Source organism: Rhinolophus ferrumequinum, chromosome 19 (assembly GCF_004115265.2).
Source record: "Rhinolophus ferrumequinum isolate MPI-CBG mRhiFer1 chromosome 19, mRhiFer1_v1.p, whole genome shotgun sequence".
In the NCBI taxonomy this organism is placed as follows: domain Eukaryota; kingdom Metazoa; phylum Chordata; class Mammalia; order Chiroptera; family Rhinolophidae; genus Rhinolophus; species Rhinolophus ferrumequinum.
This window is the reverse complement of record NC_046302.1, coordinates 58762958-58784991: the sequence shown is the minus strand read 5'-3', so window position 1 is coordinate 58784991 and position 22034 is coordinate 58762958. Positions and strand designations below refer to the sequence as shown.

The following is a 22034-nucleotide window of genomic DNA, read 5'->3' as shown; positions in this document are numbered from 1 at the left end:
GGAGAACGCCTGGGACGCAAGGGTTCACGTGCCCTGCCTGGAGTCCCAGAGCCAGCACGCCACTGAGACAGGGGAAGCCCAGCTTCCCTGAGTGCCACACTCTGCTCACGGCACCTTACTGTCGCTTGGGGTCAAGGTTCTCCTTTCTTTGTTTGCTGTTCTTAGCACCAAGAATTAACCTCCACTCTGGTAAATACCTTGAAAAACTGTTCAAGAACATAAATCTAATGAAACTAACCAAACACTTCTTTGGCACGTCTTAGAAATTGCAAATATTGAAATATAATAGGAGTGGCCATTTCTGGGTAAAATATTTTAGTCCAGGCACTAAAGAATAAAAATATAAATTACCAATAAATATTTCGGGGTCAAGTGTGACATTTTAAATACCACAAGCTAACACTAATCATCCTTAATATTTCTACAAGTCATCAGATCACTAAATCATTGTAATTATACTAAATTTCCAGCTCTGAATGTATGGTACCTTACCTGATGTGTTGTTTAAGGTGGCAAGATTTTTTATATGCACGATGACAGTAAAAACACTTGTATGGTCTATCTGCTTCATTTACAAAATTATTATGAAAATAACTTTGAAAAAACTGGTTTCTTGGAATGGGCTGGATAAGACCTACAAACCAAAAGAAAATCAGGAATAATTCACTGTTAGTGCTACTAAAAAAGTTAAATGTCAAAAGGCATCTGTTGTACCCAGAAGATGAAAATTCCGAGGAGTTCAAGTAGAGATTCCAATGTGGTAACTAAATGCTACTTTAATGTATCAGGAGCTGGCTAGTTAAAGAGTATGTATCGGGAAGTACTTATAAAGTTGGTATAAAATAAACATTTTCTCAACATAAGGAACACCTACTTTGTCCCGGTCCCTTCCCTTCGTTCCAGAGCCGATTTTAATGGATTTGTACGTCCACTTTCTACACAAGCATTTGTTGGCATGGCATTTACATAACTTTATCCAAAATTTAAGTTATTAATAATTGGGATTTTAAATCCCTTATTTGTTCAGTATGAAAGCTGCACACTAGGTACTATATAATAAACTCAAAACAGAAACGATTCTAACATGATCTTTCATTCTAAAAACAGTCAGTGCTTTCACAGGAATTTTATTAAAGGGATATGTGCAAATAGCCAAATTACAAACTTAAATAACAACTTAAATAATTCAGGTTTTACAAAATTTTAATAAATAAAGAATTCCCTTAGTTGACCGTGTAATAAACATGCCTTGATCAAGCTACTGAGTGATATGTGCAATTCAGGACAAATGTACACTTGAACCTTTGCATCACTTAGTGTTCAGCTGAAACAGAAAGAGGAAGACACACTGTCGCTTCTGTCTTGGCTGGTCCCCCTTCCTCCACGACAAGGCAGCCGTCCCACAGTCCCTCTCCTCCCTCAGCCGTACCACCCACTTTATGCCACGATGATTAACAGGCATTGTCTTCTAATTTTTCCTAAGAGCTAGGTCAGTTCAATTCTTTGCCTTAAACCCACTTTTCCCTCCCCGCTCTCCCAGTTGTACACATGGAACACACTCTCCTAGTCACGCAGGGCAGATGCTCCAGAACCTTGAGGAACTTGCCTCCCTGCGTCCTCAAGTTTGCCGTTTGCCAGTCCTGGACATCCACTTCTCCAATGTCTCTTACACCTGCTGCCTCGTTTCTACTGACACTGCCCATCGTGTCAAACAACAGGGAAACAATGACAAAGTGAAGAGACCTCAGACACTCTGCTGAGTCACGTGGCTCACATCTTAGACTAGAGCCGACCGACCTGCATTTCATGGTGCTGGCATCAGAGGGCCGCTTACTTTGCAGAGAATCCAGCACGCTCCCTGTGACCTGTGCAGAATGCACATGGCACAAACCCTGAGCACGGCCACACCTTCCGCATCTCACAGGTTCTCTGGACAAGCGGGGCCCCAGCTGCACCACGCCAGGACATTCTTTCCACGCAGCTCCAACATCATTCAGGGTTCATGACGACACCTCGCTTTTCCTAACAACTCTCTCCCGCTCAGAAGAAAACACTTCAGTTATTCAGTCCACCTAACCACCTTCCCCGACACACTGAACCTGACACAGACAGAGTGACGGCTGTAGAAGCACCGACTGTGAACCCAGATGCACTCGCGCTCTCTGCCCGGCACGGCCCAGCGAGGCCCAGGGGCCCCAGTGACTGTCCCCCTCTGCCTTCTCACGTCACTGACGGAAGCTCGGATCCTGACAGCCTGCGTCGAAGCCCTCCGTGGCCTCCTCTCCAGAACGTACTGACTGCAGCTGCTCGGCTGACCCTCTGGCGGAGGCCGGCACGCTCTCCACCTGCCTACATGGCCACCGTCTACGCACACGGTGCTGTGTTGTCCCTCTACACCCTGTGCGCTCACTATTCTCTGAATAAACCCACACTTTCCCATCGCCACGCTGTGACTTTTTTCTAGTTCAGTACCTGTCACTGCTTGTTTTCGTCTCTTTTCCCCACCCCACTGGCCACAGCTTCTTGAGACTGGGACCTGTCCCCGGTCACGGACACAGCCCTGAGCCAACACAGCACCTGCCAAGTAGGACACATAAATATGACCGAATACATGAAGGCCCCTGTTCTCGGCGTCTAGACAATCGGGGAGGAAGGAGAAGCGTGCACAAATTCAAACCCAGCTCGTTCATTCAGTCTATGGTCAGCCGTAATTGGACAGCTACGGGGCTCAGGGAACCACGTTAGGTTCTATGAAAAGAACATAAAACTCACGTGCATATTCTCCCAAATGGCAACTGAAAAGAGTAACACCTCTGGTAATTACTAAACATGCCGGAAGGAGAGTTCAGATGCTCCCCGCAGAGGGTCCGCTGGTAACACACCCAGCACAGCTACTCAGTAACTATTAGCATCAAAGTATCGCTAATGAAAATGGTGAACTCCAAATAGTATCTGATAAGACACTTTGTTGCTCTTATTGAACTAAGTAGAATGCATGTTTTCCAACAAAAACGTTAATAAAGAAATTTTTAAATTCTCCTCACACAACTAAAATGAACTGTACAAATGTGAGAAACTAGTTTTATCTGTTTTATCAGACAAGATATACACTAAAAAGCAACATGAAAGAAAAACAGGAAATTGAAACAATGTTAAGCTATTAGTTATATAAATTCATAAAAGTAGGTAAAATTAATGAAATTCATAAGGTAATTTTTAGAAAGTAAAAGCCTGTTTCACAGGAGAAAAAATAAGATACTTCACAAATAAGAAAACATACTGCTTGTGCCATTTCCCAAACCAAAAAAGAAGAAATGCCTGGGGTGGGCCGGGGAGGGGTAGCTGTTCAAAAGCTTACCAACTAGTCAGGCTTAAGTCAGTCAATAAAATGAGGACTTCAGGGGCTTTCGTCCCTAACGCTCTGCAGTACAGACACTTAGCCCATCAGGGGTCTCCACAGGAGGACGTGGGCGGGGTACACGCATTCTGCACTTTGCAAAGTGACAGTCTTAGTATGAAACATACTGTGTTTTCCATAAACAGACTGAACTGAAACATCTCATCTCCCAATAGAGTGAAATAGATTACACGGAAACCCTCTCTGTCACGTTGTACCAAGTCTGTCCCCGAAGCTGATTACAGTCACATCTTTTCTCCACAGACCCCAAGGAGCTCAGACTCTGAGAGAAGAGACAGACACAAGTATCCGTAACAATGAAGTTAAGCATGACAATGAATATTCACAACGTTTTCCGGTTTACAATGTGACGCCACCTCTTCAAATCTTTCCCATCATGCCCCTCACTCAGCCTTCACTAAGGGAGAAGTCCGCTTCTAATCTGGTCTTAGATGCAGGCATGTGAAGCCAGTGAGCAAAACGTGTCCCATTTGAATCCGGGAAAGAAGTCTGGAGAATCAGGATTCTACTTTCACTCGACTAAGGGTTTACACACTTAAAGCCAGGAAACCCATGGGTGTTTGACTGGATCCATGCAGCCTGAGAGAACTGGTAATTTGAGAGTAAGCTTCCAGCATAAAGGAGAATTCCAGGGCTACTAAATGAACGTTTAATCAGTCTTGACTTTTCCAGATTGTTCTGCATTTGAGGAGTAACACAAAGCACGGAGAACCTGCAGACTATGGTGAAGATTACACACAGTCAACAAAGTGTGGGTTCCCCAAACCATACAAGGACATCAAAGGGTTCCAGCGGGCCGTGGACAATCGATCGGTTTCTATGCTCTAAACAATTATATATCCTGAGGATTGCAGCTGCTGTAACGGAAAGCTCAACGATAAAGCAGCCCGAGTCTATCACGCACCAGGCAGGGACGCCGGGATGAGTGGCAGCGTGCACTGTGGGCTTCTCATAACAAACGCCTGTGCATCTTTGAGGGTTCCCTTCAGGCAGACATTTTCCTTCAGTGAGAACTCCCACACTGAGACCCTCACAGACACATCATTTCTCTCTTAAGCAAGAACGAACGTGAGCAGAGTCAGAACTAGGACCTGAATTTTAACAGTGAGACATCCCAGCCCCGGGGGCACACCAGTGCTTGACAAGAACTTCACTGACTCCAGCCTGCGACTAACCCTGGGACCTTAACACCCTGCACCCTCTGCCAGCAGCACAGGGACACACGTCTTACCTACGTCGGTTATGAGGATCGGCTCCTGCAAAGGAATGTCGGGGACCGGCGCGCTGGCCTTGCCCACACGGACCTTGGCGGGTTTACGCTGGTGCCTCATCTTTCTCAACTCTGTGTGTTTAAAGTGCGAAGCGATGTGGGTCTTCCTGTGGCCTGAGGTTCGGAACTTCTTGTCACAGTGAGGACAAGCAAAAGGTCTGACTCCTAATAAAAATAAAAGCACAGCGGACAATTATTTCAAGGAAATACATCTCAACAACGAATGCCAACATAAAATTCTGGTATTTTGAGTTGAATATTCAATTTATCTTTTCATGCTTATAATTTTGTAACTATTATAAATTATTTCCCCTTGTTTGCATACAGTTCGTATGGTAAGGCCTGTAATAAGAGCATTTGAAGTAAAAAAATAAAGACATCTACCATTTTCAGGAGACAGTAAAACATGGCTATTCTAAGTCCTGGCAGTCCTTAAGGATATGGAGTGTGTAAGACTGCTCGCTCTCTCAGGTCGTCACCTGCAACCTCTTGTCATCACAGGCTGCCTACAGGCTCCTGCTGGGCGACTTATGAACAGAACATTTCAATAGTACCAAGCAGGCCCAGCATTTAGGACACAAGCAGTCAGTGGTGTAGCTGTTACTGATGGTGAATAAGGCCACTGCTGGTGGTGACAGAACTAATATCCTCTAAACAAGCCTCAACTACCCCTTTCCTTTCTGAAGGAAATTTCCTTCATTTACGTTACTAGTAAATGAAGGTGCAGATTCCAAAGGACATATAACAGAATCGACTAATTTCAGCTTTTTCAAATGTACAGTCATCTTGGGCCAGGAACCCGCGGGGTGGGGCAGTTACTATAACCTGTATGGGTTCCTTTGGGGGGTGATAAGAAAGTTTGAAACTTAAACAGTGCCCTGGGTTACACCATTCTTTAAAACTTTAAAACTGGGAGTTTTGGATCTGTGCGTTGTATCTCAACAAAGCTGTTAAAATAAAATTGGAGCCCGAATATGGAAGTTTTCGTGCCTTAATACTGACTGTAAAATATCTGAACGGTGGAGGAGGCGTGAAGGTTGCCCTTCCTGCCTCGGCACCACGGTCCCCGCCTGAAAGGCGCCAGGCAGGGCCACAGGTTCCCGCCTGGCAGGCGACCGGTGTGGCTCACAGAGGCCACGGGCCACACCTACACCTGTCGCCCCCTGGGAGGCTCTACGCTCCTGTGTCCCAGCCGGGATTTCCTTTGCCAGCGCGGCCCTCGGGAGGAGGAGGGAGGCGGCACCTGTGTGCAGGCGGACGTGCACTTTGAGGCTCCCGGACGTGGAGAAGCTCTTCATGCAGTGCGGGCACTTGAAGGCCTTGACGCCCGTGTGCGTTTTGATGTGCGCGGTCAGCGTGCTCTTGACGGCGAAGGCCCGGAAGCACTGCGGGCACTTGAAAGGCTTCTCGTGCGTGTGGATGCGGATGTGACGCACCAGGTCGCTGGGCTTCCGGAACTCCTTGGCGCAGTAGGGACACACGTGCCAGCGGACGCCGTTCTCCTCGCGGATGGAACCTGCGCGAAAGGAAACCGGACTGTCTGGCTCGCCCGCACACGCGGGGAGCCGCACACGCGGGGAGCCCGCACACGCGGGGAGCCCGCACACGCGGGGAGCCCGCACACGCGGGGAGCCCGCACACGCGGGGAGCCCGCACACGCGGGGAGCCCGCACACGCGGGGAGCCCGCACACGCGGGGAGCCCGCACACGCGGGTGGCGAGTGTCCTTCCGGGTCTGACGGGCACAGCGCCCCCGACTGTGCAAGCAGACGCTCAGCGGCAGCACAGCAGTCTGAGCAGTGGTGGAAGGACCTGAAATTCCCGGGGACTATTATCTGAACCTGCAGGAAATCCTGACAGTCCCACGAGAACATAAATCAGCCTGTGGGAGAACAGCTCTAACCGGACAGGTGAGTCCAGCTCAGGTGACAGATCAAGACTTAGCAGTGCAGACTCAGGTTTAAAACTGAGAAGGTGAATTAAAAACAGGGGTGACTGAATGACTCCAAAATGAACTCAAAGCACATGAGGAGGAGGAGGAAGGAAGTTGCAGTAAGTACTGTTTGAACCTGTCTGATACCACTCATAAAAACAATAATACAGTGCAAATAATTAGGAAATGGTTAAGTTCTTATGCTACCAAAGGGAATTTACAAATAGTCAAGACAAAGGAATAGTGTAGATGACACAAACAAGTTCACGATAAAAAATAAAAGATCCTTTTATAGCGCTATTATTATTCAACTTTGAGTCAGGTTTAAAACTATCCCTATCAGAAAAAAATCACAAGTAGAATTTATGGCAATATAAGTAAACTTATTTCTAAAATATAATTTTTTTAAAAAAACCACATTCAGCATAACTCTTTAACTGTCTGTCCAGTAAGACTTCACTGGATGTTGTCCATCCAGATTCCTGGAACCTGTGACTTTAAGCGAATTAGCGTAAAACGAAACCAATTTTGACATAGGCTAATTGATTTAAACAAGAGCTAGGGTAGTATGGCATATTTTGGGTTATAAAAGCATCCCCAAACTCCTAAGACCCCAAACACTTCTAACATTAAACACTAAAACAAATGTGAGCTATACAGACATTTAAGGAAGATGAACAAAAACAAGGAAGGTCATTTTCCACTCCTGGTGCTCAGGGTACCAGGCCAGACCCACCCTGGACATCTGCCCTCCACCGCAGGGCCACTCACACACACCCTCACTGGCTCACGGGGACAGCGTGGACAGGCCACTCACCTCACCGCACATCTTTGGGACACGGGAGGAATCCGGAGCACCCGGAGAAAACCCTCGCAGACCTGGGGACAATGTGCACACTCCATGCACACAGTGGCCCTGGCCAGGCATCGATTTTTTTTTCCTTATTGACATTATAATGAAATGACGTTATTGGAGAACCTGCTGCACAGACATTTTCAGCAGGAAGAAGAAAATCCCGTCCTTCTCTTTGGTTCCAGTGAATAAGAGGAATTCTCAGTTTGTAAAGAGGCTCTATAAGGAAAGGAAATGTACTTCCCTGACAGAATGCTCTTTGCAAAACTCATTAGCACAGAGAAGGAGGTTCAGAAACCGAATGAAAAGCAATAGGAGAGGAATACAAACCAGGAGAGAAAAAGAGTAGGAAATAAGGGAAGTGGTTTTAAAAGTAAGAGAAAGACATTTTGTTTATGGTAATATTGCTTATATTAAGAGAGTTAAACTTAAGACTGCTTAAATTTAATCGGTAAAAATTAATTCAGGAAAATGCAACAATCACTAAAGGTCTCATCACGACAAATCCAGAAAGTAAGGTATATAAAGTTGATAGGGAACTATGACGTCTGTGACCTTTCCTATGACCTAAATTAGGAAATCCTCCTCAAAAATCAGATTTCTTTCCAAACAAAAATGAAATCTATCTTTAATTATGTAAGATGACATAATACAAAACTGTCACCAGGTTCTAATTATTTTGGGAATGGATGAAACAGAGATTACAAACTGGCAGCCCTGAAGCCACCTCCAAATCGGGCCTGCGTATGTTTTGTTTGGCCCATACAGTGACAAAGGAAAAAGTGAACCCAGATTCCGGCCATTTGAAAAAGGGAAAGATCTGGAAAACCAGACCTGCATTCCCCACGGCAACCTTCCCTGCTACTGGGCAACAGCTTTTCTCTTCAAACATACTAACAAATTTAAAAAGAAAAAACATATAATCATCTTTAATATGGAAAGGCTTCTACTGTGTTTCCCCGAAAATAAGACCTAGCTGGACCATCAGCTCTAATGCATCTTTTGGAACAAAAATTAATATAAGACCCAGTCTTATTTTTACTATAAGAGCGGGTCTTATATAATGTAAGAATAGGTCTTATATATTAATTTTTGCTCCAAAAGACACATTAGAGCTGATTTTCCAGCTAGGTCTTATTTTCGAGGAAACATGGTACTAAAATTCAACATGTAAACTTTCAAAAAATTGTCTAAAAACAGGAGGAGGTGAATAAAACATCTCAATACCCTTGACTTAATCGGAAAGTACAAAAGGCAATCCTGTTGAAGTCAGGAAAAAGTCATTACCACTGCCATTAATTGATAGTGTTTAGAGATACTAGCCAATGAAATTAGATAAGATAGAGATATACAGTATACACTTATAAAGGAAAAGGTAAAAATCATTATTACAAATGATATGATTATGTAACTAAAACAACTGAAACTTAGAAAGAGGCCCATGTTTTAATACATGAAAATCAATATCCTTCATATCCACAAATAAAATTCAGAAGAAAAATTTAAAATACTACCAAAATATGAAAAAAAGGAAAGAAAAATCTGAATAAATGGAAATGCATAGCCTATTCTTTAGTACAAAGACTGAAAATTATAAAGACCCCAATTCTCCCTGGTTAAATCACTTACATACAAATACCAACAGGACTGTGGTAGAACTAGAGTTGTGGAAGTTCAGCAGATAATTCTAAAATACATGTGAAAAAGTAAATATGAGAAAATAGTCAAAAACACACTTTGAGAAAAGTGCAAGAGAGGGCGAGGCTCCCTACTTGTTAGAGCATTAGAAAGCTACAACCGTTTGGTACCAGAACACGGATCAAAAGGCGGATTAGCGGAGCAGAATCAAATCCAGAAAGGATGGATGTAGGTTTGAGAGTATAATGTGTGATAAAGGTGGCTTTGCACTTCAGTGGGGAGAATATGACCTATTCAATAAACAGTGTTTGGACAGTTGCCTGTCCATCTGGAAACAAAATAAAATTGAGTCAAAGATTCTGTTTAAAATACGGAAGTAGGTAAGAGTGAAATAAAAGAGGTTTTCCATAACGTAAGTGTTGAAGTCTAAGGCACCATCGAAGTAAGAGCATTGTATACACTGACCAATTAGCTTTTTATAAAAACAAAGTCTCTCTCCCTTTTAACTCAACGGGGCAAACAGATAAGGAAAATACACGTGTCACAAACACAGCTCAGAGGCACGACCATCCTCGGAGGACCACAGGGCAGTCTAGTGCAAACGGTGCTCTAAACATGAAAAGCTGCTCAACCCAGATCCTTCTCAGGAAACTGAAATGAGAGCTACAATAGGAAACCCTTTTTAACCTGTCAGAGGATTAAAAAAAGTCCCAGAGTTTTGGTGACAGTGTCTTCCAAAGGCTGTGAGCAGACAGAAGCTCCAATAAATGTTGCTGGGTGTGGAGTCGATGCGACTCCATGGAAGGAAATCAACAGTGTGTCCCAAATTTGAAAGTCCGTACACAATTTTTTCTTTTGTTTTCAAGCACACTGGTGAACCAAATAGTGAGTGAGGTCTGTAGGCCAGATCAATTTTAACGCCCTGATGTTGACGGTTTTACTGGGGTTATGTAAGATGGTGTCCTTGGCCGTAGGAAACAGACACTCACATTTTTAGAGTTACAGGGCTATCATATCTGCAGGTCACTCTCAGAAAAGTCTGGGAAAATACAGGTAAAGAGAAAGCAAATGTAAGAAAATGTTCATACTTGGGGAACCAAAATGAAGGCATATGAGAATTCTTTGTACAGTGTTTGCAACATTTCTGTTAAGCCTGAAATTATTTCAAAATTAAAACCTTAAAACAATCTTTACAGAGCTTATGCTTTGAAACCTTGGACACTTCCAGAGATGTACCCTACAGATAAATTTACATGTGTGAAATGACAGCTACAAACATGCCCACGGCAGCACTGTCTATGTTAGCAGGAGATGGCAAATTGTCTAAATATTATTTATCCCTAAGATGGAATGCTATCCAGGCATTTTGTAAAATTCGGTATCAGATGGAAATAACTCCCACATAACATATGCAGTATGCCACCTATCCTGCTAAAACAACAGGAGCACATAGGATATGTGGTGTCGTCCATGCAAGTTTAAAAGACAGAGAGAGACTCGTGACGGTGGCTGCCCGGGGAAGGGCTGCGCGGGGCACAAGGAGGAGCAAGGGGGCTTCTCCCCTCACACTGGACCTGCTGTGTGTCTTGAATTGTGTGGCACGAGCAAGTTTCACTGATTTAAAAATAATTTTTAGATACATGTATTCCTTAAGCATTTATTACATATCAGGCACCAGTCCACATACTCGCCAGGGACTTTCTCATTCAGTTCTCTTCCACTTACAGTACCGTTGCCCCTTTTATAGGTGAGAAAGCTGACATTTTAAAGGTTAACTCACTTGCCCAAAGTCAGATGTCAGTAATGACCAAACCAAGGTGTTGCTGAATCTGTGTACAAGGTCTGCCACCAACTCATCAGTTCCAGGAGAGCTAAGCATGCACTCACCGTGTGCCAGGTGCCACTGCAGGCACACACCTGCCCATGACAGGACCCCGGTGTGGCAATAGAACCACACGTGTGGCAGAGAAGTAGGCGTGCTACATACGACAGGCACCCGCACTCGTGCACATGGGCTGCAAAGGCCGCAGGGACCCACCCCACAGGAGGGCACTCGGAAACGTGTGCACGCATGACCTGACCCTCTGGTGCACTGAAAGGCAGCCATCTGATTGCCAGAAAGACCTGGTCTCTGGTACATTTACCAGGCAAACGAAGCAAAAGTCAGGTGTGGAACTAGTGCCAGAAACTTAAAGCCCCACTGGCCAGTGCCACGTCTGCTGGAAATCAGCAAGGCGGAGCCTGAGAGACAGATGGGAGAGAATGGGGAAGGCTTCCAGCTGTGGAAGCCCAGACGTGTCCTCCTCACTCTGCAGTCAGTTTCCACACGAGAAGGTGCCTGTGACACGGGAGTTCTGCTGTCAGAGGTGACATCTTCCCACCTGAACCCAAACATTCCTTTCGTGCTAACTAACGGCTCGCCTGGATCACGGGGTCTGAGGCATTCTAGTGCGACAGTACGGAGCGGAACCAGTAACCTGCTTTCTAGACTGATCGAATCTCTCAAAAACAAAGGTATCCTTCTGTGCAGGGGTTCTGGATAGAACACAGACGTGTGAGGGTTTTCCCACTGCAGGAGCTACCAGCCCTGTCTGAGCAGCTGTGAGCAGCTGCTGTATGAGAAGCCGGAGTGCTGGCAGTCGGCAGAGGAGCCTGGCGGAGGCCAGCATCCACGAGGGTTCTCTTCACGTCCACTGCTGGGTAGGCTGCAAATCCTGGGAAGCTGGCACAAGATGAAGAAAGGCAGGCCTCTGGAGCAGATGTGTCAGCCACACCGTCGCACGTGCCAGTGGAACCTGCAAAGCTGTCACTAAGGCAGGCGGTGGGCCAGGCGGCTGTTCCCAAGTGACCCTGGACCGCTCACACACACTCGTGCCGGCCTGCACGGTCCTCCACGGCAGGACTTCCAGCCTAGGGGTGGCTCTTCTGTTCACCCCATCCACCTGGGAACGCACGCCGGACTGTGAAGCTGGGGGCCTCCAGGAGCCCACCGCTCTCCCAGCCACACACAGCCACACCCCGCTTTTCCAGCAGACGTCCCCGCCTCTGCTTCACGTGGTATCTGAAGTGTCGCTCCGACGAGAAGAAAATGATCGATCTGCTTCTTCAGACAGCACTGACTTTGCTTCCGGCAAAGTCACAGGCTGGGGAAGAGCGAAGTCGAGCAGCACGAGGCTCTGAGAATGTCACTGTCACCAAGGGGGCCCGCAGAGCTGAGAGTGGGCAGGACGCGGGGACGTGGACGTGAGGCTGCGCCGGAGGGACTTGCGGGTCCGCCAACAGGCACGGCGCCGGCGCACGTCTCCAGCCTCCGCAGCACCCAACGACCTGGCCGACGCACACGCAGCACCCTCACCTGCGTGAACGGCCCCGCCAACGGGCCCAGTGTGCTCAGTACCTGCAACGAGAGCACGTGCCCTCCACGCAGGCAGCTCCAGAAACGATTCAGAGGTTCTAGCAGGCAGTCCAGCGGCCTGACGCTAAGGTCATTACAAGGGACTTACTGGTAGGTCTCGTCCAGACAGCGAGCCCTACGGCCTTGACCCTGCTGCGCCCACGTTGTCTCCAGAACACCAGCGATTCACAAGGAAGCACCTTCTCCGTGCCATCCACACCGGTCTTTTCCACACTGCTTTGAGCTCGCTGCAGTATATGCACGGGGACGGCGCTTCCTAAATGCAGGTATGGGACAACGAGACAGGCGGCTTTGTGGCGACTCAAACTGTTCTGTAAAATGCTGCTTCGACATACAGCCCCGGTGTCCTGGTACCTTCCTTTTTTTTACTTGAAACTTTAAGTAGAGTCCTTTATAAAGACCATGGGTATCAAAAACAGTGTAGTTTTTAAATTACTGAATATAAAATGCTTAAAATTTTTAATTTTCTTTCATGTGTACAGACACACAGTATGAAGGAAATACAATAATCAAAACTAGTTTTTGTCTATAGCAATTACATTTCTATAAATTGTTCCAACACCAATGTGTAGTCTACCAAAGAGAGTGGTCTCATAAATTAACTGCCGGTGTTATACATTTTTTTAATAAAAAGTGAAATTGAAAACAAACATGCTGGCCAAGCAAACTCAAAAATGGGTCATAAATAAAAAATAAAGAGAAAAAAAGTGAGAGACAGAGAAATGAAAAAATGTAATCTAAAATTCATTAGAATTGCAAAAACGTGCTCAGCACTCTACATATGTATTTAACTTGTTCAAGTTATTTCAACATTAACTGGTATAATCTCTGCAAACCCTGGAGGCACAGCCCTCCACAGTGAGCCCTGCATAATAAGGCCAACGAGAATCCCATTTTGAAACCTCTGTGGGATGCTCGGTGCAGAAGAAAAGCTGATCCTAACACCCACAACGCGGCGGGCGGGCCACTGCTACTGACACTGCAGCAAGTCAGGCCTGGCCTTTTGGGGAAGGGCTTGTCGCTGTAGCCACATGAGAGCACATGCAAAGGCTTCTGCAGGACGGGTGCAGACAGCAGCAGTGGTAACACGTGAAAGGTCTCACTCAGGCTGCCATGGCCACTGTTTAATAGCAGCCGATATTCAGAAACGCAAGGCTGCCCTGTAAGCTGGGAGGCTATCATGTGACTAACAAAACATGTAGCAAGAGGCCCTTTTTTCCTCTTGCCCTCCGGACACCAGGAAAAGCCTGATGATAAACCGCTTCAATTCCATCATCCTATCTTCACTTGGGGGCAGGGGACAGACCCAGGGGAAGAGGACAGCAGGACTCCAGTGCTTTAAGGGTTGAGACAAGGATTTTTCCTAACTCCTGTTAACAGTGAGAAAAGATGTTCTCAGAAGCGCTAACAGAGATGACAGGTGATCCCATGCTTTGCAACAAGAAAGCCCTTGTCCCCACAACACTGGGGGAGTGAGAACAGCTGTATCCACTAAGAAAATGTCCTTACAGGGATACTTTTGTCCAAAAGACAGGAATCTCCTTTATTCAAGAAAGACATAGCAAGGCCGGCTCCATGCAAAGAGCCGTGCTGACCGTGGGGGTCTTCAGAAGTGAACGGGTGTATTCCAGCTGCGCACCCACTGACACGAGACATGGTAGAGTTGAGAAGGGGGGCGTTCTTCGGGGCCTGGCCTTAAGTGCGCTCCAGAGTGTGGCAGGAAGACCACGTCCTGGATGCAGCCAGCCCATGGGGCAGGATGGCACTCAGAAGAGGTGGCGAATCCACAGGATTCCTGCTAGAATCAGCAGGAACCAAACATTACCGTCATGCCAGTTGGCACCAGAAAGGCAGGGCAGGCGGACTGGAATGCCTACGGGGCCAGTCATGGAGGCTCCAAGGCCAAGGAATGGAACGCTAAGGGTTTCGGGCCGAGGGGCTGCACTTCGCAGGTCACCAATGGCAGCACAGGTGGAAAGGAAGGCAGAGACCTCAGGAGGAAGCTTCAGCAATGCAGCCAAGACGTCTGCACAGGGCAGGGCAGGAAGGACTGGAGCACAAGGGTCCAGGGCTGGTGGGAGACAAGGTCAAAGACAACGGAGGTCCAGGCCTCGGAGGACCTGGGAGGCAGCAGGAGGAGATTGGAATCGGGAAGAAGGCCGCCCAAGCACAAGGGAGTTTACACATTGATCTCATGGCTTTTAATTTTAAATGCTTAACAAACGATGTTAGGTAGATACTGGCAACGGGCCACAAACATCACCATTAGAAGAAAAAACAAGGCATGTTTCTTCAAAACACACAATGTGCCCTCCCACATGTCTAAACATGAAAGCACGTGGAAATTACCGGGTAGGAATGGCGACTTCTTCTTGAGGATTTTCTTCTCCTTTCTGTCCAGTTTCTCTGGGCTCTCCTGCCCTGTGTCCTGCTCGGCCTCTGGAGGCCCAGGCGGCTCGCTGGGCACGTCGGCGATGTCTGGATCCTGACCCGGCACGGAAGTCTTGGCGAGGCTGGCGTCGCTGGGGTGTGCTGCAACTGGAATTGAAGACAGCCCACTGTTTTCTAAGGCTTGCTGAGACAGAACAAAACTAGAAGGTTAGGAGATCCGACGGCGTGAACCTGCCTCCCAAGTCAGTTACAAAGACCGAGCCAGCCTCACCACCAGGATGCTCATGCCACCCTCCCAGAAATAATGGTGTGCACTGCCAAGTGTCATTTGGAAGCCAGACTGCCACTGTCTGGAGGCTGACACGTTCCTCCTGATACCTGACATCTCACCTCCACCCAAAATACGGTATGGCAAGCACTGATATTTCTAAATTAAAGGGAGTTGAAACTAATTGTTCTGACTTTCAGGTATTTTACTGAAGACCATTCGGGTTGTGTCTGACAGATCTGGGAATCACTTAAGTTACATTGGGTTTACCCTTAAGACACTGGCTGCAGTGACCCCAGGCCAACTTGTCATCACAAGAGCAGAGGAGACAGGTTAGTTTTCACAGTAAGTAAATAAATAAATAAATAGAGAGGAGGGGCAAGGCTGTCTCTGTTTGGAAGTGAAGAATGAATATAAAGCTGGACTAGATAAGGAACCAGGAAACTGCTCTGCGCTTTGGTCCCCAGCCCCAGCCCATGTGCAAGGAACGGCACTCGAACAAGAGCGGCCGTGCTGACTCTCCGAATAATTACAGCAGAACTTCGAGAAAGAATAAATATGCCCTACGCCTCTGTCTACAGAAGTAGAGATAAGCCCCTTCTTTTCAAGTAAATTCACTTACAGAGAAAAATGAGGGTTTTACACAATTTTTAAATGTACAGATTAGTAAATCATTTAGACTCTGCACTGTCCGTGAGTAACTTACTAAACTTATTTTGTTTCACCATAACTTTTCAATTGGGACATATTCATCCGTCAGGCATGGCGCCAGGCTGTGACACACAGAGACGAGAGCAGGGACGCGCCTCACCTGTAAAATATCCTGGCTGATTCCCACGGTGATGCTCAGCTGCTGGCCAGGCTGCGTGGCCTGGCTAGACTCCACCGGCCCCGGGTCCGAGAGCTCTAGGAGCTGCTGGATGACATCGGTCACGGCCTGTGAATTCTGCTGACTTGAAGCCGATGTGACCTGAGCTTCTGTCTGCTGAAGAGGTAAAGTCTGGAACAGCGTGGCCTAAAAGACAGCAACATGTCATTAAAAACATAAACAGTTACATAACTTGAACTTCAGTTTTAAAAAGGAAGGAAACAGGCAGACCTTCCCTATGAGCATTAAAATCTAACTATCCCAAACACAAATTTTAAACATGATGCCTTACTAATTTTCATGTTTGGCACAATACTGGCTCTTCAAACATAATCGTGAATTTTTCTACTACAACTTTTTTTAAGCTTTTTAAGTGGTAGCAGACACTATCAATTCAAGATGGGGGACAGAGCACACAAACCTCGTACTCCTGTTAGCTCATTAAAACGAAGGAATAAAAAAGTTACAAAATAAAAAAAATTAGAAAGAAAGCACCGAGGTCAAAAAATTTAAGTTTTCTGGAAAATAGGGGCACTGGGAGAATCGATGGTCTGTAAAACCAGAGCTCAGACTGTCTCAGGGGGGCTGATCTGTCCTCAGAAATGCGGGAACCTGAAGTGCCGTATGAACAAGACGGTGGTGAGCAGGGCAACTGTTCTGTGTGACACGGTCACAGTGGGCAGAGGACCCCGCACATCTGTCAAAACCTGCAGGACACACAGTACAAAGCATGAGCCCAAACATCAACGGTGGGCTGCAGTCAGAAGTAACAACTCAGGATCTGTTCGTGGACTGCAGCAAATGCACCACCCGAGGCGGGGTTAATAACACGCCAGTCTGTGAGTTGGGGTGGGGGAGCATGTGGGATTCTGGGGCTTCCTAATCAGTTGTCCTGTAAATCTAAAACTGCTCTAAAAGTCTATTAATGAAAGAAAATAAAGACAGTGGCAAAAATACTTAGGACTGACAATTGTAACAACCCCTTGTCTTCCTTCATAGAACAGATGGCAGTTAAGCACTTAACCTTCAGGCAAAAAAAAAAAAAAAAGGGGGTATTGCCTGTAAAAGTGATAAAAATAAACTATCTGGGAAGAAGTTGGACACCTTTTGTGGCACTTAATTCCCCAAACTAAACAAGAAATTTTTTATATCCTGCCACCAGGGACCCCAAGTTTAAGAGCTGGTTCCCTGGCCAATCACAGTAAAGTCACCCTGGAGATGACCCAGCTCCACTCTGCATGGGAAGGGCACACCCAGGTTTACTGCTGTCTCATTCTGACACATAAACAGGTACCAAGAATTACATCTGAACCACAGAGAAGTGGGGAGATTACCCAACGTGGGTAACTCAAGGAGCAGAAGAGAACTTTTAAAAGGAAAATGCTAATTAGGTTGCAGAGGAAAGTACATCAAACCAGAAAAGAATGTCTTGAAAAAGAAACAATCACACGTGTCTTTATGTATAAATGTTTTCAGATTTTTTGGGTAGATACCCAGGACAGGGATTGCTGGGTCATATGGTAATTCTATTCGTAATTTTTTTGAGGAACCTCCACACTGCCTTCCATAACGGCTACACCAGTCTGCATTCCCACCAACAGTGTATGAGGGTTCCTTTTTCTCCACAGCTTCTCCAACACTTGTTACTATTTGTCTTGTTGATGATGGCCATTCTAACTGGGGTGAGGTGATATCTCATTGTGGTTTTTATTTGCATTTCTCTGATGATTAGTGATGTTGAGCATTTTTTCTTATGTCTATTTGCCATTTGTATGTCCTCTTTGGAGAAATGTCTCTCTTCAGGTTCTCTGCCCATTTTTCAATTGGGTTGTTTGTTTTTCTGTTGTTGAGTTTCATGAGTCCCTTGTATATTTTGGATATTAGCCCTTTATCGGAGGCACTGTTTGCAGAAATCTTCTCCCATTCAGTTGGTTGCCTCTTTATTTTGTTGATGGTTTCTTTTGCTGTGCAGAAGCTTTTAAGTGCTCCAATGTTCACTGCAGCTTCGTTTACGGTGGCCAAGACATGGAAACAACCAAAATGTCCTTCAATAGATGAATGGATAAAGAAGTTGTGGTATATATAATACTATGGAATACTATTCGGCAGTAAGAAAAGATGATATAGGAACATTTGTGACATCATGGATGGATCTTGAGAGTATAATGCTAAGTGAAATAAGTCAGACAGAAAAAGCAGAGAACCATATGATTTCACTGATTTGTGGTATATAAACCAAAAACAACAAAAGAACAAGACAAACAAATGAGAAACAAAAACTCATAGACACAGACAATAGTTTAGTGGTTACCAGAGGGTAAGGGAGGTGGAGGGTGGGAGATGAGGGTAAGGGGGATCAAATATATGGTGATGGAAGGAGAACTGACTCTGGGTGGTGAACACACAATGGGATTTATAGATGATGTAATACAGAATTGTACACCTGAAATCTATGTAATTTTGCTAACAATTGTCACCCCAATAAATTTTAAAAAAAAAAGAAAAAGAAACAATCAGATCACAAAGAAGAGCCCAAAGAAATTAAAAATCATTATAGCTGAAAAAAAAAAAAATCAATGAAAGAGTCATAAGGTAAAACCGTAAGACAAAGTTGAAACCTTTACAAATAGAGCAGAAAGGCTAAGAGTGAGCAAAGTGTGGGGCAAAGCCAGAGGCAGAGACCTAGGCCAAGAGGCTGCGCCCAGATTCCCTGCCAGGCCAGCCAAACAGCACACAGCCTCGCCAGTCAGGGCAAGGGCAGGACAGACACAGGTCTCCACCCAACACTGCACTGCAGTTTCTTACTGAGAATACAAAGCTTTTAAATCACCTGGATTATCATTCCAGGCCTCTGTATTTGATCTGCATATTGCAAGATGTATCTATGTATTTGATCTGCATATTGCCAAAGTAAATGGTGAAAATTCTTATTTGGTGATTTACACACTGAAAATTTTATTTAAAAAATTCTCAGTCCAAAATAGAATTTTAAGACTTAATTATTGGGCTCTAATTAGTCTCCCGTTTTAGGACTTATTTACAACATTTTCGCTGATTGAGACTAAGCTGAGGAATCATCCCAAGCTGCAAATACTGTGAGAAAAGAAAAGAAAAAACAAACACTGAAGGAGAACCACATGTTAGGAATGAACACTGAGCAGCCTACTTTCTACGCTAGAAGGAGGCAGTGCTGCCATAACCCCAACTACCTGCTTTCATGAACACAGACACCTCCGAGACATCTGCGCCCAAGGTCAGTGGCTGTTAAAACTCTATGCTTAGATTCTGCCATTCACTAGCAATTGAGAGGCTGAGCTAAAGACCCCTAGAGAAAAGAACAGAAGTGTTTGTGCTCTGAGTCATCCAACTTTAAATATGTGTACTGGAAAATACAATTTAGTTTGCCAAAAGTCCAAAATCTCAGGAAAAAATTATCACTGTCATGTGAGACATGAAAAGTATATCTTAAAAGGATAACTAATTTTTCAATTATAACAATGATATAGACTATTCAATAATCATCATCAGTAATGCTGTAGGAATTACAATTTCCTAAATTAATGATTACACTTGTCGTATTTTTACTGGTCCAGGTGACAGTCCATAAATCAGGATCATCTAATATTATTCTAAAATTTAAGAGACTGAGTTTGTTTTCACTAATTAGAAAAAAGTAGCCTTGCCTCTATATAAAAAACTTCCATAGCATCTTTATGGTACTAGATAACATTCCATTTGAAAGGTCACAAGTCCGAGGAGCGATTTTGGTAAAAGAACCTCCTTCTGTCGCCCAGCTGACGAACTCACCGTGAAGACGCGAGCAGTCTCCGCAGAGCTCGTCGCATTCTGTGGCCCACCCATGTGCATCTTGCTGATGTGCGTGTTCAAGCTCCCTAAACTTTTAAATACACAGCTACACTCTGTGCAGTTATAGGTGGGGCCGTTCTTGACCTTGAAGAATGAAACAGAAAAAAAAAACGATTTTACAATTAATTATTAGATAAAAATATTTCAATTGTGACAAATCACAATTTACTGCACCATTACAAATGACAGGAAAAAAAAATCTAACCCTTTAACATTACTTTTTCTTTTAAATTAGGTAACTCTAGAATCAATGACCCATCTCTCTTTAATCAATATTGCCAGTATAAGATTAACTGAAATATTAGTGTCTTTTCTATATTAGAATTGGTTCAGGAGTGAAAAAACATAGTTTGTAGTTATTATAACTTAGGAAAAATGAGATGCCTGGCGTATGTTCTCAATTTCCTAAGCAGGTAAGCACACTGCCCAATAGTGAAGGCTAGAAGTTAGATATGAAAACACACCTAAGCCTTTTTTGAGCTAAAACATTCAAGTAGAAAGGATTCGTATGTGTACATTTTTCATCAGCAGCTGCAGTATTCCACATCAGCGGCTACTTCTCGGAACTGGGAGGCAGCCCCGCCTGGCCCAGAGAGCAGCAAGGGGAACAGGCGGGGAGGCGCGCGGAGAGAGCGCTCAGCCTGCTCCCACCACGCGGTCAGGCCCACCTGGGCCACTGCAATGATGATACTGGCTCAAAAACTGACCACCAGCTCTGAACCTGGACGAGACTTCCAGTCTATCTCTAACAGCCTAGATTCTGCCATTCAGGCTTTCAATTCATTGCAGGATCAAGTGGTGTTTAGCCTCTAATCTTTGGAGGCCGACTGGAGAGCAGCTCAGACTGTCCCACCATGGGGTGTCTCAGGGACTCCCGGAGGGGGTTTCCCAAAGTTGGGGCACTACTGAGCACGTGTCTGCAGCCCCCGCGCCAGGCTCACCTCCGAGTGGACTCTCTGCACGTGGGACTGGAGATTCCCTTTCTGAGAAAAGGCAGCAGGACAGAAGGCACAGGCGTGGGGCTTTTCACCTGTATGCTTAATCATGTGGGTCTGCAGCGCCCCCTTCTGGTTAAAGGCTTTTCCACATTCGCTACATTTAAACGGCCTTTCACCTAGAGAGGGAGGAAAATGGTCAAACAGAAGTGCCTTTGATGAGAGCATCTGCCGGATTAAAAGAGGAATACGCACGCTACACACACGCATGACCCCAAACCATCCCTCTGGCCAGAACACCTCCCGCAACTGTGGACTCATCCACCCAACCGCCCAGCCCAAACCTCAAAATGAACACCAGGATAACAAGCAAAGGATGGAAAGCCAGGATTAAGTTCCTCCCATTGAAGCCACATCCTAAGCCCTCCACAGGGAAGCGCATTTCATACCTGTGTGGATCCTAATGTGGCGAGTTAACTGACTCGGCTTCTGAAACGTCTTTCCACAGTGGGGGCAAGAGTACGTGAAGCCACTCCTGTCGACGTTCCGATTGTACGACCGTGACACCCTAATGTAAAATGGGGGTGGGGGTGCTCATTAAGTCGTCTCCCTTGTAGCAGTGTCAAAAGTAAAGTCCCACCAGAAAGTTTAGTTGACTGTCACAAGAACATGCTTCAGTGAGAAATCGATCCCGTGTGTGTGTGCTACACGCACGTGTGAACACACACATTACTAGTTTTGTGTATGCAGTATCATAAAACGTCATCTTTTCCATATCTAACGAAAAGAGAAGCATAGTCTGTTTGAGATTCTTGGGGGAGGAGGGTGCACCTTTAATTCTGCATGGGTGTGAGTCTGGGCTGCCCCGTCACCCCATGCCTTGCTCTCAGTACCATCTAGACGCAGTCATTTCCCCAGTGCCACCGTCAGCAGCTCTGACTCCACCTCGGAGCGCCAACCCCAGCCTTCTAACTCTGCTCAACCTCCTTCCTCGTGGATGGCTGGGCAGCCGCTCACACCAAGTGGGTCGCAAACAGAATTCTTCCTTTATTCCCCACCTGCTCCTTTCCATGACGGGAAATGGCAATTTCCAGCTGAGCAAGTTTCAGCCGGAGGAGTCACGCTGGATTCACCCTCAGCCCTGACCTCAAGTCCATCTCCAAGAGCTGCTGGTTTCAC

At 45.7% G+C, this 22034-nt stretch overlaps 1 protein-coding gene across 1 annotated transcript in view; it reads right to left on the bottom strand.

The window, feature by feature from the left end:
- Positions 1 to 22034, bottom strand: part of ZNF236 (zinc finger protein 236) — a 94964-nt gene that overhangs the window by 46027 nt on the left and 26903 nt on the right. Inside the window, exons 5-12 of the mRNA XM_033087783.1 lie at positions 21305 to 21423; positions 20862 to 21034; positions 19861 to 20004; positions 15997 to 16200; positions 14876 to 15101; positions 5932 to 6204; positions 4650 to 4853; positions 493 to 634 (exon numbers count right to left, since the gene is read on the bottom strand). Of these exons, the coding sequence (XP_032943674.1) occupies positions 493 to 634; positions 4650 to 4853; positions 5932 to 6204; positions 14876 to 15101; positions 15997 to 16200; positions 19861 to 20004; positions 20862 to 21034; positions 21305 to 21423 (1485 nt within the window). The remainder of the gene's footprint in view (positions 1 to 492; positions 635 to 4649; positions 4854 to 5931; positions 6205 to 14875; positions 15102 to 15996; positions 16201 to 19860; positions 20005 to 20861; positions 21035 to 21304; positions 21424 to 22034) is intronic.